Source organism: Taurulus bubalis, assembly GCF_910589615.1.
Source record: "Taurulus bubalis genome assembly, chromosome: 10".
NCBI lineage: Eukaryota > Metazoa > Chordata > Actinopteri > Perciformes > Cottidae > Taurulus > Taurulus bubalis.
The window spans coordinates 27,094,137-27,112,532 of record NC_136598.1 but is presented as its reverse complement, the minus strand read 5'-3'; the positions used below and the strand labels follow the sequence as shown (position 1 = coordinate 27,112,532).

General features: G+C 43.7%; 1 protein-coding gene across 1 annotated transcript; it reads right to left on the bottom strand.

The window, feature by feature from the left end:
- Window positions 1-937: 937 nt before the first annotated feature.
- On the bottom strand, window positions 938-17,639 carry LOC306742554 (alpha-2-macroglobulin-like; the record flags this gene model as incomplete). Its single annotated transcript, XM_079224944.1, has 36 exons — window positions 938-996; window positions 1,220-1,261; window positions 1,351-1,456; window positions 1,548-1,616; window positions 1,852-1,942; window positions 2,087-2,205; window positions 2,522-2,734; window positions 2,859-3,046; window positions 3,488-3,650; window positions 5,238-5,312; window positions 5,588-5,744; window positions 5,821-5,896; window positions 6,071-6,247; window positions 7,428-7,511; window positions 8,168-8,219; window positions 8,303-8,424; window positions 8,505-8,631; window positions 9,023-9,248; window positions 9,680-9,845; window positions 9,954-10,050; window positions 10,157-10,300; window positions 10,521-10,670; window positions 11,760-11,905; window positions 12,010-12,070; window positions 12,910-13,137; window positions 13,745-13,912; window positions 13,989-14,098; window positions 14,193-14,310; window positions 14,548-14,698; window positions 14,798-14,882; window positions 14,968-15,133; window positions 15,566-15,586; window positions 15,955-16,007; window positions 16,463-16,619; window positions 17,236-17,416; window positions 17,554-17,639. 36 exons carry the CDS (start codon window positions 17,637-17,639, stop codon window positions 938-940), a joined length of 4,434 nt encoding a protein of 1,477 aa, XP_079081070.1.
- Window positions 17,640-18,396: the final 757 nt, after the last annotated feature.

The following is an 18,396-nucleotide window of genomic DNA, read 5'->3' as shown; positions in this document are numbered from 1 at the left end:
TTGGACAAGACTTAGACATTGGCATATATATAAATCAATATATATTGGCGTTGTATGTAACTTCTTCTTATGTTGATTGTCTGCAGGCCTGGCTCTAGATCACAGACGGCCTACGGCAAGATCTTTTTGGACGGCCCTTCTTGTTGTGATGAGATGACCTGGGGGGTATTCTTCGTACCTGGCTCAACAAAGTCGAGCAAATGTCCTATTATCCAGCTTAAATGAGCGAAATGATTGACATCAGGCTAACTCGGTTTCTTCACGGCTGATCCGTGCTGAAACGGTCTCGTTAATTCTAACCAGACGTCAGTCATCTGGATAAATGCGCGTGCCCGTTCCTCTTCAGAAAGGATAATAATCGAGCGCTGACACCACGATATTCTAACAGTACAATGGCTAAAAAACTCAGAGGAACCTCTTTTTTTTTTCTCCGCTGAGAATCAGGAGATGATCATGAACGCATATGAGGAATTCAAGACCTTAATCATGGCAAAGTCTAATGCTGCATTCACAGCAAACGATTCGCAACGCTTTTGCAAATGCTTTGGTGTGAACGTACTTATGAATATACTTATGAGGATATATGTACTGTATGCGCATATGTATCATGTACTATATATGTATGTGTAGATGACCATAAAGCTAGGAGTTTGAATATGTGTATGGGCGGATCAGTATGTATGTATTATTCATAATCAGAAATTCAATCAATTGAAGCAGTGAAAATAAATTGCGTATGATTTTCTTTATTCTACTTATCACCACCTAAATCATTTTCAGTTTATTTTATATAGCCCAACATCACAAATACAAGTTTGCCTCGGAGGGCTTTACAATCTGAACACATAACATCCTTGTCCTGGGACCTCACATCGGATCAGGAAAAACTCCCCCAATAAAGATAGTAAAAACCCTGGGGATCACGTCCTGGTGTACATCAAGGAGGTGGGAGGAGACCCCACACCCAGGAGAACCAGGGGCGACGCCCTTTTGAACCTGCAAAACATAAAATAAAGAAACAGTCACATTAGCTGTTTGCTTAATTAGGTTTTTGCTTAAAGTGTTGCCACATTTATAATAAGCTATTGATTTATTTCCAAAAGGTTGTGCAGACTTTTTGAGGTTGCAATGAAGATACTTTTGGCTAAATTACGTTTTACATTTTAAAATAAAACATTTTAAGCAGTGCTTCTTCCGTATGTTGTGTCAGGATGTTTACCTGCGACACAAGGGGAGGAGTATTCGGTGTCGTCCTGGTCACCTGAGAGAAGAGGAAGAAGAAGAGAGATTGATCAACACATGTACTGCTAGGAGTCAATACTCTGAGGTCGTTGGTTCTTCAGGTCTTACTCGGCTGGTAGTAGTCGTAGATCTTGACCACGGCCGGCTTCAGGTTCTGCACGTGGAGCTCCTGTATGAGGTCTAACTTGTAAAAGATGGGCGTGTCCTTTGCCAACTGTTGAGAGAAGAGAAACAGACGACACCGTGAGTATCGACTCTCGGAGAGCGTCGCCTCTGGTTCTCCTGGCTGTGGGTTCTCCTCTCACCTCGTTGATGTACACCAGGACGTGATCCCCGTTCTGTTCCACTCGATCCACCAGCACGGCACGTTTGAGCTGCGAGGACACGACAGTCAGCCGGGTGCTTCATCAACAACAGCTGAACACTTTAACATTTCTACTGAGGCTACATCCACACAAACCTCCCCACAAGCCTTCAAAACACCCACAAACCCCTGAGTGACATCACAACCACTACGTCCACTCCGTATGAACAGACTGTGGTCTGGACAGAGAGCAAACAGAGTCGTGTGGATGAACCCTGAAGGTGAACGTTAATGTAATAACTCACGCTCTTCACAGACTCTGGGTCTGGAACAAACCCAGAGAGCATTTTGATATCCAGGATCACCATGTTGGTAGTTTTCTCCTCTCCACTGTATCTGTAATACAAGCATAATACAAACTTTACATGCAACCGAATTATAAACATTTCTCCCTCGTACGTCCACCAGCCGCTGCTGAGTTCAAGCTGGTAGATGCATCGGTGTTCTTCTGTAACGTGGATCTGCTTGCTGATTACTCACAGGGTCTTGATCATCAGAGAGATTTTGGGTCTTTTGCTGGTGCAGTTGGCTTTGGGTGTGACCTCAACACCGAGAGTAGTGCCATCGGTGGGAGGCGGGATGTTATAGTGAAGAGAAATCTGAGAAAGAGGTGCACAAGGGAGGATTAATATCCAAGAACAAGAATCTCAGGAATTCATTTTACTCAAAATTGGAGCTATTGGAGCCATTTAAGCCAATAGGGCCATTGAAGCCATTAAAACCACTGGAGCCATTTGAGCCATTGGATTCAATGGAGCCATTGGCTATTACTTTGGAGAAACATTTTGGCATCAAAAGGTATTTGCTGTGGGTTTAGGGCATAATGTCTAACTTTATTATTAAACCAAGCGTAGGTTTGTATAATCTGAGGTTACATCAGCAGTGTTTGTGGGCGTGCACGTGGTGACCACTGACCTGCATCACAGCGCACGTCGTGCCCTTCACCTCCAGGCTGAACTTCCCCGTTGTGTCCTGCAGCTCCATCTCCTGGTAGAGCAGCTTGTTGTTCTGGTTCACCTCAAACATCAGCTGGCCACTGGGAGACTGGACCGTCACGGTGCTCGAACCGCCGGGACTGAACACCAGAGTGGAGTAGAGAGCCAGAGCCTGAAGAGCCACCACTGTGTCCTACAACACACAGGAACAAAGCGCTCTTCATGTGCTTCAATGTATTTACTTTTGTTGATGCAGAAGCTTTAGCAAGCAGGAGTCCCACCTCCCCGTCCATCTGTACGCGTCCTGTCTTCCCTACCTGTGTGGAGGAGAAGCCGCCGTAGTGGTTCTGCTGGCTGGCCAGCCACCTGACGATGCGGGCGGCGTAGCCCAGGTCTTCAGTGGTCGGAGAGGCGCTGAGTTTAGCCAGCAGGACGTAGGAGCTGATCTCCACGGAGAGAGAGGCCGACCTGTCTGATGCCGTCTGAGCCCAGTGTAGGAAACCTCCTGAAAACAGCCGTAAAACAAACAAGTTCAACTACATTCACAGCGATTAGGCCAGAGGGATTTCCTCCAGGAGGAGGACTCTCCATCAGGGACGGGTATCACTAGGATGTTATGGATACTAGAACTCTTATCAATACTCTTATTGGCTCTTTTTGATTATATAGTGAGAAAAAGAGACATTTAATGAAGAAAGGAATCCACATTTCATTAATATTCTTGTATGTAAACAAAATGTCTTTCTTGAGTTCTAAACCTTTGAACTTAATTCTCAGCTCATCAATGATCTCAGGGATTATCTCTCATTGATTAGCCCTCATCTTGTGATCAGACTCCGTATGACGTCACTAACGTTACCTCCGGACCTCATCAATCCTCCGGGTTTTTCCTCATGTAGAACCGGTTTCCCTTCAGAGCAGAGTTCCGGGGGGCCTCCCTACTCACCTTGTTGTATGGCGACCGAGTCCAGGTGCTTCAGAAGGTGAGCTCGGGCCTCCATGTCTCCTGCCAGGGTGAAGACGTACGCCAGCAGAGCCGTGGTGTAGCTGTTACTGAGGTCGCCCAAAGACTCTCTGAGGCAAGACAGGCTCTTCTTCACTTCAGGGTCCTGGATCAGATTATGAATAATGACCTCAGGACTCAACTCCTTTTATTGGTCTACACAGAAAGTTTATTCTATTTTGTGTGAAATAATTCATATATTCAGCAAATCTTTAGACAAAGAACTTCCGTTAATGATGGTAATCATTCTGGAAGTATTAACCAGTACTTAACCAGTACCAACCTGACTGATCAACACATGTTCAAAATATCAAATGAGGCCTTGAACCAGATTTAGTGTGAACTTTATATTTTTATGAAGTTTTGATTTCAACCGACTAACTAAATAACTCAACTACAAACTAACTGATAACCAAACAACCAACTAACTAGCTAACCAACAATTAACTAACTAACCAGCACCTCCACATCTGAGGCCATGGTGCTCTGCCGGAAACCGGTGGATTGCTCCCTCCAGGTGGGGACAAACTGCCTACCCCAAGCGAAGGAGTTCAAGTATCTCGGGGTCTTGTTCACGAGTGAGGGTAAGGTGGAGCGGGAGATGGACAGGCGGATCGGTGCGGCTGCAGCAGTAAAACAGGCGCTGTACCGGTCCGTCTTGGTGAAGAGGAGCTGAGCCGGAAGGCGAAGCTCTCCATTTACTGGTCGGTCTACGTTCCAACCCTCCATGGCCACGAACTCTGGGTCGTGACCGAAAGAACGAGGTCTCGGATACAAGCGGCCGAAATGAGCTTCCTCCGTAGGGTGGCCGGGCTCAGCCTTAGAGATAGGGTAAGGAGCTTGGACATCAGGAGGAGCTTGGAGTCGAGTCGCTGCTCCTTCGTGTCGAAAGGAGTCAGCTGAGGTGTTCAGCATCTAGTCAGGATGCCTCCTGGACGCCTCCCATTAGAGGTTTTCCAGGCACGTCCAACTGGTAGGAGACCCCGGGGAAGACCGAGGACACGCTGGAGGGATTATATCTCCCGGCTGGCCTTGGAACGCCTCGGGATCCCCCAGAATGAGCTGGAAAGTGTTGCGGGTGAGAGGGAAGCCTGGGTCGGCCTGCTGAACCTGCTGCCACCGCGACCCGACCCCGGATAAGCGGCTGATAATGGATGGATGGATGGAACCAACCAGCTAGATAACTGACTTAACTCACCAACCAACTAACCAACTAAACAAACAACTAACTAGTTAACCAACTAACTAACTCAAGTACTAACTACCTAAAACTACCTAAACTAACTAACTGATAACCAAACAACCAACTAACTAGCTAACCAACAATTAATTAACTAACCAACCAACCAAATAACCGACTAACTCACCAAGCAACTAGCTAACTGAAAAATTAACTAACTAACTCAACCAACTAACTAAGCAACTAACAAACTCAACTAGTAACCAAGCAACTAGCTAACAACAACTAACTAACCCGCTCTGCAGCTATATAACTAGCCAACTAACTAACCACACAAGTAACTAACCAACTAACTGATTAACTAACCAACTAACCAACAAACTAACTAACCAGACAGATTGTTAAACAACATCATTTTCTGTTTCCTTCTTGTCGTGTAAAGTTCTTGGTTTGTGTAAAATCACTGTGAGGAAACTTCTGACCTGAAGTTATGATATTATGGTTTCTACTCACGTCTACGGACGTGTTCATCTCCAGGAAGGCAGCAGTGATGTACGCGCTGAGCGTCACCTCGTCAGACACGCCGCCCTGAGAGAGGAAACAGGAAACAGACGCTCAGATCACTCTGATCACTGCGGATAACTCGTGGAGTAACGGATTAACCTTAACATCACAGAGTAAATAAAGGTTTCTCCTCCAGTACCCAGTAGAACATGTGATCAGGACATCAAGGAAGTTTCTTTAGTCCCTGATCTCTGATCTTGATGAACAAAGATCTCATGTTTAAAGTTACGACTGAATGTTTCAGCGTCTTCAGTGATCCTCAGTCACTTCCACACAAACTCCTTCAGGACTTCAGTTACCTTCATCCTGTTGTTGAAGAGCTTTCCTGACTTTTCAAAACAGCCGTTCTTCTTCTGTTTATTTTTCAGCCAAACCACAGACCCTTCGATCGTCTTGGGGTCGATGAAGACGAAGGACTGGGCTTTGGTGAACGATCTCACCACGAACGCAGTCAGCCTGAGGAGGAAGGAGACATTAAACAAGAGGAGAGGAAGCACCGTCACGTTCATTGATCCATCGTCAACGTTCTCACCAAGTGTTCCCCGCTCCGGATCCGAAGGTGCTGTAAGCGCCATCACCATGCCTGTAGTTCAGCTGCCGCTGGTAGCCTGCGTCACAGGAGAAACATTTTGGGGGCTTGATTGCTTTGATGAAGGAAGTTAGGGGAAAGAAAAGGAGCAAACTAGGGTCGCCTTTAACTGGAATGAAGAGCGCTGTTGTGTTGGCACATTTGTCATAATTTAAGGTCCTAAATGTATGTTGCAAAGCGCCCGGAGACTCACCGCTGGTCAGGAACTTGGTGGCCTTGTCGTTGATGGCCGAGGTCAGCTGCTGAGTGTTCCTCAGGTACTGGAGGATGTAGATGTTGGGGGCGAGGAGCGCCATGTTCTGCTCCCCACATCCGTACGGCATCCGCAGCAGCCCGTCCAGGTTGTTCAGGGCTCGGCCCAGAATGTCACCTGCACCAAAAAAACACACCGACTCACGAAGACCGAACATGAAACTGACCTGAGATCTGATTTCACTGAAGACACAGATAATAAAAAGTGTAAAGACAATTTGTTATCTGGCCCGAATGATGCTTATTATAAAAGGAATTTTCATTTCATTTAGTGAATTAGTTTGCTACTATTTCAATAAGAAGTGGGTTGTTTTCAAGTAATTACTCAAGAGAATCTCATCTCGCTTTGCTCGCCTTTAATCTCAGACAATCATTTGAAAGTGTAGTGTTTTTTAAGCTTAGTTTGTCACATTTGGACTTGCACATCTATGTAAAATAAGTTGTTTGTGTGTACATTACAATGCATGAAATGTGATAAATAATAAGGGATCTTACTATGAGGGATTTGTAATTGTATGCATATGAAGGTCACTTTTATTACTGTAGAATGATTGATGTGTGAATGAACGTTAGACAAATACTGCATGCTGCATGACATATTGACTACCGCCTTAAGGAGTTGTAGTTCTCTTGTTCGCCTGAGGGGGCGGAGCCGAACATTGACTTTTGAGACAATGGACACTACCCTTTTTGGGGAAGAAGAAGAAGAAGAAGACGGAAGAAGAAGTCTATTTCCGCCCCTGAAACGGCAGGGCCAATAATATGTTTATGAAGGTAAAAAAACATTAAACCAATAGGAAGGACTCTAAGTCCCGCGAATGAGTTGAAAACTAACTGGTACACGAACGCTCGGCCTCTTTTCCATCCGCCCAGCGAACCACTCGGACCTGTGTTCTGAGGTGTGCCGTGGATTTAAAGGGCCCGATCGGGAGCATAAGCTGTCTATCATTTTTTATTAAATATACTTTTACTATAAGTCTTTTGAATCCCGGACCTCATTTCCCATCACCTCCCAGAATCTGAACATATATCTCACAATTGCGTTAATATTTGTTTGGTTTACAAGGCCTGATCGCCCATAGTGCGGAGCTTGGTTCTGGGGACTTGGAGGGTATTTTTGTTTGCAGAATTACTTAGTGAATTAGTTTGCTACTATTTCATTAAGAAGTGGGTTGTTTTCAAGTATCTACTGAAGAGAATCTCTCTTTGCTCGCCTTTAATCTCAGACGATCATTTGAAAGCGTAAAGATTTGTTTGGTTTACAGCAGAGCTCCACCATAATGTATTCAGTAGTTTACCCAGGACAGATACTGAAGCACGGGCTGATCCGACGATCACGTCCTCGGGGAGCTGGATGTCGACTTCCTCCTTCAAAGCCTCTCCTGTGGACAACAAACAGCTCAGTAATCAAACAACGATGTCATTTAGATTTAACGGATCATTTACTGAAACCGGTCTGAAATAACTGGACTGGAAATAAGATGCTACACGCTTGATGAACTGTATTTAAAGCTACAACAAGGAACTTTCATGTTGTGTTGGTTCTGGTGCTCCCTGTGGACTAAGGTGGTAGTGTCTCTGAGCACCAGGGTCCCTTTAGAAAACTTCTCATTTTACTGCAGCAGGGTCTGACAGTCTGCCCCTCTCAGTCCTGGTTCTGGTTCTCCCGTGCTCCCCTTTCCTGGGTCTGTCCATGGTGGACTGGTCTGAGCTAGAGGCCCCCGGTGGCTCCGATGAGGAGCTTTAAGAAGAACTCTATAGAACCAGACTATCTTCTCTCTGGTCTGTTTACTGATGGAGGTCTAGAGAGGACCAGGACTAGACTGAGTCTATAGAGGACCAGGACTAGACTGAGACTATAGAGGACCAGGACTAGACTGGGGTCTATAGAGGACCAGGACTACACTGAGACTAGAGAGGACCAGGACTAGACTGAGGTCTATAGAGGACCAGGACTGCACTGAGACTGGTTCAGGACCAGATAAATGTTCCTCATAGTCTGCAGCAGTGATGTGATGCTTACTGTGAACACACTGACCTTTGGGGCAGAGCAGCCAGTTGAAGGTCTTTGACATCTCAACTCCTTCAGCCTGAGAGGGAAGAAATCATTTGAGACCTCCCACCTGCCTGCTGGGTGAACTTTTACTGAGTCGTCTTGTTTAGAAGTACCGACCTTCACGATGAGAGATTGTGTGACCGTGTCGATGCGACCTCTCTTCGGCACGCTCACCACCTCGTTGTCACAGGAAGCGTGGGACGCCACGGCCTCGGCGGTCACCGTCACGTTCACGACCCCTGAAGAAAAACAGGTTTTATTCCAGATAGAAAAGTGTTGTACCGTTTGACACCAGTGTGGATGAGAGCTGGATGCTCACCCAAAGCTGAGGGCGCCATCGTCCAGCTCACCGTCCGGCGCTGGTTGCCGCACAAACAGGAAGTGTACTGGTCATCGGAGAGGGGGGTGAGGGTGTACTCTAAGGAGGGAACCGGAGCCACGGTGACCTGGTCAGGAGACACAACAATGTATTTTAAAACACTGGTTCATGACCGAAATCCTACGATTATTCCCATCAGGCTCAGCTGTTCTGCTAATTAGCTAACGTTAGAGCCGGTACTACCCGATGGGGCTCGACTTGACTAAAGTCAACTCGACTCCTTTTTTTTTTTTTTTCCGTGAGTGAAACTTGAAGATAGCACCAGGTGCTGTTTTCAGTACATCTGAGACGATGCAGAGGTTAAAACACCGCAGACCACTGATTGGTCAAGAGGGAATCCTCACTTGCGGGAACAAAATTGTTAGCCGATGATGCGGCGTTATGGCGATGTTAGCATCAGTCCGCGTGTTAGCATCAGTTTGCGTGTTAGCATCAATCTGCATGAAAACATGGGTTACCATGATGCAGCTGGTCATGTAGTTGAAGACGGTCGCCTTCAGTTCGAAGTGCTCCCCCCGGATGATGGAGTAGGGCAGGGTGAGCTCCAGGAAGAAGGGCTGGAAGACGGTGATCTCCTTATGGGGGGCCAAGCCGAAGCCCTGGGGAGACAGACAGAACGCCTCCGTCTCCCAGGTGGTGATGGTGTCCGGGACGGTGAGGGACACGTCCTTCACTCCAGATTCTCTGGAACAGCAGATCGACGCATTCAGTGAACTTGATCATCAGACTGACATGATTCAGATTAGTCAAAGAACAACAACGTGAGAGAGAATGCAGCTTTAACACATGAAGCATAGACTTCTATACAACCAGAGGAGTCACCCCCTAGTGGTCAGTAGAGAGAATGCAGCATTAACACATGAAGCATTGACTTCTATACAACCAGAGGAGTCGCCCCCTGGTGGTCAGTAGAGAGAATGCAGCATTAACACATGAAGCATTGACTTCTATACAACCAGAGAAGACCTGCAAGAAACATTTTTCTCACAAACTCTTTGAGCAATTATCAGATTGAATAAGAAGTAAAAAGTCTCAAGGGCAATGTCTTTAAATTATCTGAATGTCATTCATGTGTGTAGGAAGTCTGAAAGAAGGACTGCGGTGCAAAAACTCACCCCACTGCCACCAGCTCCCATATCCAGGTCTCAGGGAAGAAAGTACGGATTGTCTCTATTGGTGAATTATCAGAGGGACTAGATGGAGCTGCAGCACCAATCTCCATCATTTCAGGTGTCTCAATTCTGGCTACTTCAAGAACAGAATTATACCTGTAATTCATACCTGAAAATAAAGCAGAACATATCCCATCAGAACAAGAGGAAGCCTTTTAATGCTGGTAAATATTCAGCAACGTGTCACTTCATAGAGCAAGAAAACAAAACTAAATACCGCCATATCCGCGGCCCTGGTGGTATTCTCTTCCTTTGTACTGGAGGCACGAAGGCACTCGGATTGCCAAGTTTGTTGCCATCTTCATTCCCACATTCTAGATGATCCAACAACAAACAGGCGTCACTGAAATGTGCAACAACAAAACATACGAGAACAAACAACATAAAGATATTGTACATTCACACGTGTGCAGGAAGTACCTGGAAAACGGTATGAGCGTCCTCTTTCTGCTCGTTGGGGTGCGGCATGATGTATCTTCTCGGCCTCACGGGCAAACAATCGACAGAATCTTGAACCATGTATGGAATGTAGGAGGCTTTTTTGACGGGCAACAGGTCAAATATCTAAAAGAAAAGATATATTTTAAAGCTATAACCCAACATGTTTTTTTCTAGAAAGATCTGAATTGGGGAACTTTCTTTGTCAAAACAGGGCTTTTATCCTGAGGGCAAACTCTTTACATCGTCACATGTGTGATCTCAACTATTTCCATTTTCAAAATGCATGCTGGACAACGAGTCGAGTGATGCAGATGGATTCTTGTGGTTCGACTCCAGCAGCTACCTTCTCTGCGTCCAGAGTTTTCCCCGGCTCCTTGATGAGGACGCTCTGGTCGACGGCGCTCACGCCGCACAGAGAGTCGGGCTGAGCCGTCACCTGCAGGATGGCCTCCTCTCCCGGGACAGCCGAGGACGGAGAGAACTCCAGGGACACCTTGGACAGAAGAGTCAACATTCATCGTTGTTGTGAATCCCGCTGCTCTCCTTGGCAGCATTCCAGCACTATGATTGGCATCCGCCCTTGCCGAGGCACCGTAAGCGGATTTGTTGGGGTCCTTTGTTCTGACCAATGGGCGATCCTGACCCTGAAGACTCGAGTTCCTAACCTGAGCCAATCGCCTGTCTCTCAACCAGCTGCAGTGTCTAACCAAGGAGAGAAGCTATGATCTTTTCAATGTGACACAAAATGTCTTTTACTGAAAATGAATACAATCTCCCACATTAATTTCTAATTAAAATACTGGCCTTTTCATTGATATAAGACCCTGAAAACTCAATCAAACCAAGACGCGTAACAAAAGAGGCGTCGTCTGCAAAACCGCTGTTTTCCCACGGGAACCCTAAATATCACGTTCCTGAGTTTTCCCCCAGCACCATTGACACGAGCACACTCGAGGTATCGTTTGTAAATACTTTTATTGTGTCATGCTTACACTGGCAGACTCTGCCTCTGCTCTCTCCTCAGCTACATTCCTGTTCAGCTGTATATGGGGACAAGACACAAAACACCTAAACAGTTGCAGCTGAGGCCGATTAGGCCTCTTCCGTGCACCTATTCCCTGAGCTGCTCCTCCACTCCCCCTCTGCAGCTGAACTTAACCACACCCCTGCCACCACAGTCAACATGAATGCTTCTTGAGGGCAACTGCGGGGAATCATTTCCACCTGAAGTCAATGTAAACTGTCAAATACTTTAAATGTTATCTTTTTACATTGTTGTAGTCATCTTAGTGGGTATTTGCAGAAAAAAATCAAGTGATGAGGAAATAAAAGATTGTAATTTTATTGATAAAACAGATCTCTTTATTGTTAGTGTTAATGAAGTCTAATAATGAGCTCAGAGCTGTTAGGAAGTTAAACAGCTCATAATTCATCTCTAATATCTATTTTATATTCATGTGAAAACATCTGGATTTATTCTCGTTCATCACCAACACTACATTCTAATCTACATGATTATAGTTGATATTTACTTCATGTATGCGCTTTGACAACTGACGAGCACGGTGATGCCTTCACTGACCTTGTTACCGAAGCACTTCTCGACGGAGAAGTCGGCGCTGTTGGCCACCACGTTCTCACTGGGGAGGACGGCGTACGCCACGACCTGGACGTCTGGCGCCATGTCAGGAGACACCATCAGCTTGAAGGACACCTCGCCCTCGTTCACTGAAACAACAAACCAACTCCTATGAGCCACGATCACCTCTCACCTGCCTCCCTTCATCAGTAACACTGAACTATTTGCTCACTTAAAAGGTCATTTTACTCACAGGATTCTTGCACTTGGACCTGTTTGACTCCTTGCATGACGATGGCTCCTCGGGTTAAGACCTGCAAACAAGGAATGATGTAGAAAACCTCATTCAACAGCAGATTGCAGCTGTCTGCTGCTCTCATGTGTAGTTATTTGCCGTGTTGTTAAAGGAAAAAAAAAACATAGTGGAAAATGTAGGGGGATTAATGGGAAAACAATATTCATAACTGTGTTTTATTCAGCGTCTAATCACCTAAAACTAAGAACCTGTTATGTTTTAGTCAGTGTATTTACTAAAGACAAAGCTATGTCTTAGTAACTGGATCTGTGTAACTGGTTCAGTATATTTGTGACCTCCAGATAACACATCCCTTTAAGGAGGAGCCCACCAGGGCAGCACCCACTCAGCCCTCCATCGCCACCTGTCTCCAAAGGAGATAAGACTGAGAGCGAGTTCAGACCGGCCTGACCTTCTACCATCCCATCCTGTCATGAATTGTGTATCACAGTGTATAAGAAGTCAGAAACTCAGAGACAGACCTCTGAGCTGCTGCCACTTGACTCATAACTGTTTGTGGTTCAACTCTGCTCCTTGTTGCAAGAATAAATGACCTGATTCACGATTTCACACTCAGTGTCGAGTAGAATTCTTCCAAACATTTAGCTAGAAAAAAAGCCCTTTATATCTACACAGGGAGAGGGTCGTCTTCCCAGTCCGCCGTCTTTGCACCGCCATGTTTCTACGGCAACCCAGAATGGACACGGCTCTAGTGGGAGACGTTTGTGTTTCACGTGATCTGAAGGTACTAAACGGGTTCCTTTGAACCAGATGTCAGTGATCTAAAGAAAAAGTCATTATAAAACCATCTTCTCCTGTTGTCTCCATTAGAGACCCGGTTGGAGAGACTTCACTCACCAGATACATCACGTCCACAGAGCCCTGGGCTTCTCCTACCACCGTGTATTGGATGGTGAAGACTTCTTCTTTGTCACATGGAAGTGGGTTATTCTTCTTCTTCACCTCCAGGAAGCTGACCGTTTTAGTGTGTGGAGTTGAAGGTCGGGACAACGACACGCTGTGCTCTGCAGCCTCATAGTACGGCGTTCTGTAACCGGCGGAGCCGTATTTCGGCAAGTTGCTCACCTGGAGAGCAGAAAAGAAACTCTATAAAGGAGCTCATGGAGGTGGAAGAAGGTTTTTACAGTTAAATAAGTGTTCCGGTTTCACCACCGTGGGGCCTTATTTCTTTTGCACGACAAGAGATTTTCATTTTGTTGTGAAATTTTTGAAGGAGATGACGTTTAAAATGTGTAAATAGAGAGACAACACGTCAAAAAGGGTCGTAAAAAAAAGTTTCTGTGTGTTGTACACTGTACCTGAATATCATGTGTACCAAGGCATACAACTGAAAAATTTAAAAAGAATGTGACTGTTTGAAAATATATGCTGTTGTTGTGTTGTGAGTTAAAAATAAAAAAAGGGTCGTGGTGACGTGGACTGATGTTTTGAAGCCTTGAGTTTAGCGATTTCGCCGTCGCCATCTTGGATTACAGTTGTCTACATGTTGGTTTTATTTGCAACCAATTGCCGGACGACCAACTGAAACTTTCTTGAAGAGAAAAATGATCATTTAAACCAAAATGATGTCCCATGGGTGACACTGAAATGGGCGGGACTTGCCACTCACTGTAAACGGTTCCAATATGGCAACTTGCCACTTGGCGGCACCTTGCAGCTACTTCCTACTTACGCGGAGTTGGAGGTCCCCCACAAGTTCAGCTGTGCTGATTGAGAACGAGGCGACGCCATCACTGTTGGTTGTCAGATTCTGCAGCAGCCGTGAAGACCAGTTTTCCCCCTCAAACAGGTACAGCGGCATGTCGGCGATGGGGGTTTTGTTGTAGTGAACCGCTTGAACCTGTTGGAAGCACAGAGTCGTATCACCGAGAACGCACCGCGTCTCAAATCACGCCAAAGAAGTGAAGGACACTTACTTTTCCCTCCAAGTTTGATCCTTGGTCATAAATCTTGGGCGTGTCGGTGAAGGACAGCTTTCCAACCACATATGAAATCCTTATTTTCTGCTCTTGTTCTCGTGAAATACCTGCATGAGAAGCCTCCGTGTTACAACTGTTTCATTACAGAGTTACTATCTCTCTCCCACATATAAATACGACATGGAATATTATATGACTTGCCTGTGCCCTCCTCTTCCACTTTGACCCGGAGCTGCAGTTCATCTCGCAGCACCTTTTGAGCAATTCTTGTGAAAGCTGACATCTGGAAGATAAACGTGGCGCAGCCTTTGTTGTCCACCTAGAAAGAATAGTGAAATAAGAACAAATACAAACTGAATAAAATAAATGTCCCCCAATCAACACCCTTGTTACTCCTTACTCATACAAAACACATGTAGACACGTAAACACTAAAATGTCCAGCGGCCCTAGTAACAACCCCTGAGGAACCCCTGAAGTCTATTTTAAAGCTTGCAGGTTTAAGAAACTTAACCCTGCTATGCACCTTTATTCAACAGACGCTACAGCAACCGTACCTGCTTTGTCTCACTGTGGCATGGGGCAACTACATCCAAGTCCACCTCCTGAGAGTCAGTGTTGAATGAAGGTCTTGGAATAACGTAGTGATTTAGAGGTCGGCACATCTTGACCTCAACACTGCCTGGAACGGGCTGTCCGAATGTATACCTGATGAGAAGGACGTAGAAATAAAAATATTCATTCACTCCCCAAACAGGACCCGTTTCAGATTATTCAAGAGTGAAAAGAGCAAAAGAGCTTACTTACGTAGCACATACTTCAGCTTTGACTTCCTCCTGATCAATACTTACTTCATCGGATGCATTTATTTTTATCTCAAATTTAGGCAGAACTGGGGACAAAATGTGTTTATTAGCATTCTTTCTTTATTACAAATGGATTGAAATGGAAGGTTAAAAAAACAAAAAGGATCTCACCGTATTTCTCCACCTTGAAGTTGTGATGTATTTTATCCAACCCAATCGTCACAATAACTTGGTAGTTCCCTTCACGGGCCTCAGAGTTCAAGGCGTATGAAAGCTGCAAAATCTTACTGTTGGACGTTTCATTCAGCCACTGTCCAATCCGGTTGTGGTTAACATCCTGTCAAATAACATGAACGTGAAGAACTTGAATTCAAACATAAGGACCTCATGTGAATACAGGGAGAGCAGGTTTCTTCTTCTCCTTCAACGAGATGGCAGATAGAACTAGGCCGTAAGTTTGGTTTAAAGTCGTGAACCAAAACACCTTCTTTTTTTTTTATCCCAAACCACACACTTTTGCCCCCTGGCATAATAAATAGTTTGATTCAATTCAATTCAATAGTGTTGTGTTTAAAAAAATTATAATGTTTAAGTATTTGAACTCAAAGGTACTTTACATGGGAACATAACAATGTAAACAAGGCAGATGATATTATAACAGTAAGAAACATACAAAAACATACACAACTAGCATCACAGTTTAAAAACAGATTTTTTTTTTAAAGGTAATCAACATATTAAAGGGTGGATATTTTCCTTTTAGTCTTACCGCAATTTCGATGATATCGTACTGCAAAAAAGAAAAGAAATAGGGAGATTTGTTAAAGGTGGTTTGCATTGCATATCATATAGACTCTTTATGAATTTACTTAAATATATAAAACTGCAAGGCATTTTTCAATAAGAAATCAATGATGTTTTTCAATCCACAGAGCTCTTAGGCTAAATTCATACCATATAAAGTAGAAACTAGTGTTAGGAGGTGATGGATTAGTCAGGTTTACCTAAAGGGGCTGTTGCTGTACTATTGACCCACAGCTTCATAGTAAACATAGCTCATCGATCACCTCATTGCGTAACTTTAAAACCTGCACGTTACCTAACAGTATCACTAACACTGTTTTTTGAGAATGCCACTTGAAGAAAGGAAAGACTCACCAGCCCATTGGAAGGTCTCAACTTGGAGTCCAGGGTGACGACTCTGAAATGTACTGAGAGAAATAAAGAGATTGTTCAACATGAAGCTTTTATTTTTAATGAATATTGCTAATAGTGTCACGTAATTAATATTATCTAGAATGTAGGGATCTAAGCTTTTAACTGGTGCAGCAGGAAAACAGTTAATGTTTAATTTATGCCAACATAACTTCTTTTATACATGTTAAAGTAACTTTTTAAATACATGTTTACGTAACTTTCTTCATACATGATAACATGACTTTCATCATATATACTAACGTAACTTCTTTAATATGGTAACGTCACTGTTTTCATATAACCTAACTTTTTCCATACATGCTAACGTAACTTTTAAAATATGTACTAACGTAACTTTCTCAATATGAGCTAACTTTTTCTTAAATGTATTCTGTATTATGGAAACCTATCTTTATACAGTGTGGTACCGTAGTGTATACAACGTCATAGATCATCAACTCAAGGTTACCTGTTTGTCCAGGTAGGTAGATTGGTTTATCTGTTTGGACGAATGTCTTTGGATGATAGACTTTGATCAGGACTTTCCTGACTTCTTTTGAGTGATAAGTGTTTCCTCGTACCTCCACCTCAAATTCCTGCACGACTTCATTCTTCACTAAAGGAACCTGTGACAAAAACATATGTTATGGACACGGTGAGAAACTCTTTTACAAAAATGTATAACTCATGAATACATAAATGTTTTTGTTTGTGATTTGTGCTTTTGTTAAAAAAAATATGTGTGTGTGTACTGTATGTGTTGCGTAATCCCATTGAGGTTCTAAAGTTGTATTTTAATAAACACATTATTAATGAATGAAATGATAACAATCTTAAGAGCTTACCTTAAATTGAGTATGTTATGTGGGAACATATTTTTCTCATATACGGTCATTTTATTTTACATAAATGCTCACATAACTTTTCTCTTGCTAACGTATTTTTTCAAAATAAGGTCATTTTACTTTGAGATACATGCTCACGTAACTTTTCTCATATAAACTAATGTTACGGTTTCATTAATGTTAAAGATATTTGTTTATCATGTAAATGAATGTTACTTGTTTTATGTATACGCCAAAGGAACTTTTTCCATACATGCTCACGATAATTTAACATATTGGTCTAAGCTTAAGTGATTTTAACCCAGACTGCCTGTATACATTCTGGGAACACAAAAATAATTTCTCACTACCTGTGTGTGTGTTGCGTAATCCCTGTTATGGTTCTAATGTGGCTCACCATAAATTGAGTGCAGCTATGAAAGTCCTTGTTGGACGTCTGTGTGAAGAGGGTTGTATTCTCCTCTGAGGACTTCAGAGTGATGGTCATGACCAGAGTCTCGTTGGGCTGCAGGAGACTCGCACAGAACTTGGTCACAGCCCCGGATTCAAGAGTTGCAGGAATGGCTACCATGTACTGCCTGCAGACACAGAAACATGCAGCAGAGATCTCACTGGATCTGACATGGAAGAAACTACAACCGGCAGCAAAGATTCCTGTTTAATAAATTCAACCACAGGCATGTTATTTTTCTCAAGACAGTTGAGGTAAACTTACGGTCCTGCCACTGCTCGGCCCACAAACATCCAGCTGAAGAAAACACAAAGGGTCCATGTCCACATCTGACACCCAGGGAGACCCATGGTTGACTGAGATGATACTGGTGAGGATGAGCCTGAGTCAGCATCTTTTAAATGGCTTCTGCTGGAGAAATCCACCCCCACTCCACGCCCACACCCATCATGCAACTCTTCTATTGGAATTCCAGGTTTCCCATCAGTCAATCATTTGGAGACGTTGTGTTGTTTAACATGTTTAACCTGTAAGGCTGAATGCAATTTCAAGGGTTTAAGGTCAGATTTATATTTGTTATTCCAGTTAATGTATAATAATGAATATGTCTTGCAGGGTTTTTAGAGTTTAGTTAGTCAAATTTAAACTTGCACATGTAAGAAAGAAATTGTTTATGTGTACATTACAATGCATGAAATATGATAATTAATTGATTCATATATATATATATATATATATATATATATATATATATATATATATATATACATATATGTATATAGACCAGGTCATTTAAATTGCATGTAAATCAAATGCTGTTTGGTAGATTGAGTTTGGCCAGTAGGTGGCGCTATGAGAATTTGAACAGACTGTGCATCATGTTTCTCTATGTAAAGAGTAGACCAGGTCATGTAAATTACATGTAAATCATATGCCGTTTACCTGATTTACTTTTGTCTGTAGGTGGCTCTATGACAATGACTATTAAAGCCATGGGAAAAGTTCCAAAAAATGACTCTTTAGCGCCCCCTACAAGTTGGACCGGCGACGCCCCTCGCCCAGAATGTTTTTTTGACTTGAAAAAATTCACGCATGTCCATCGCCACC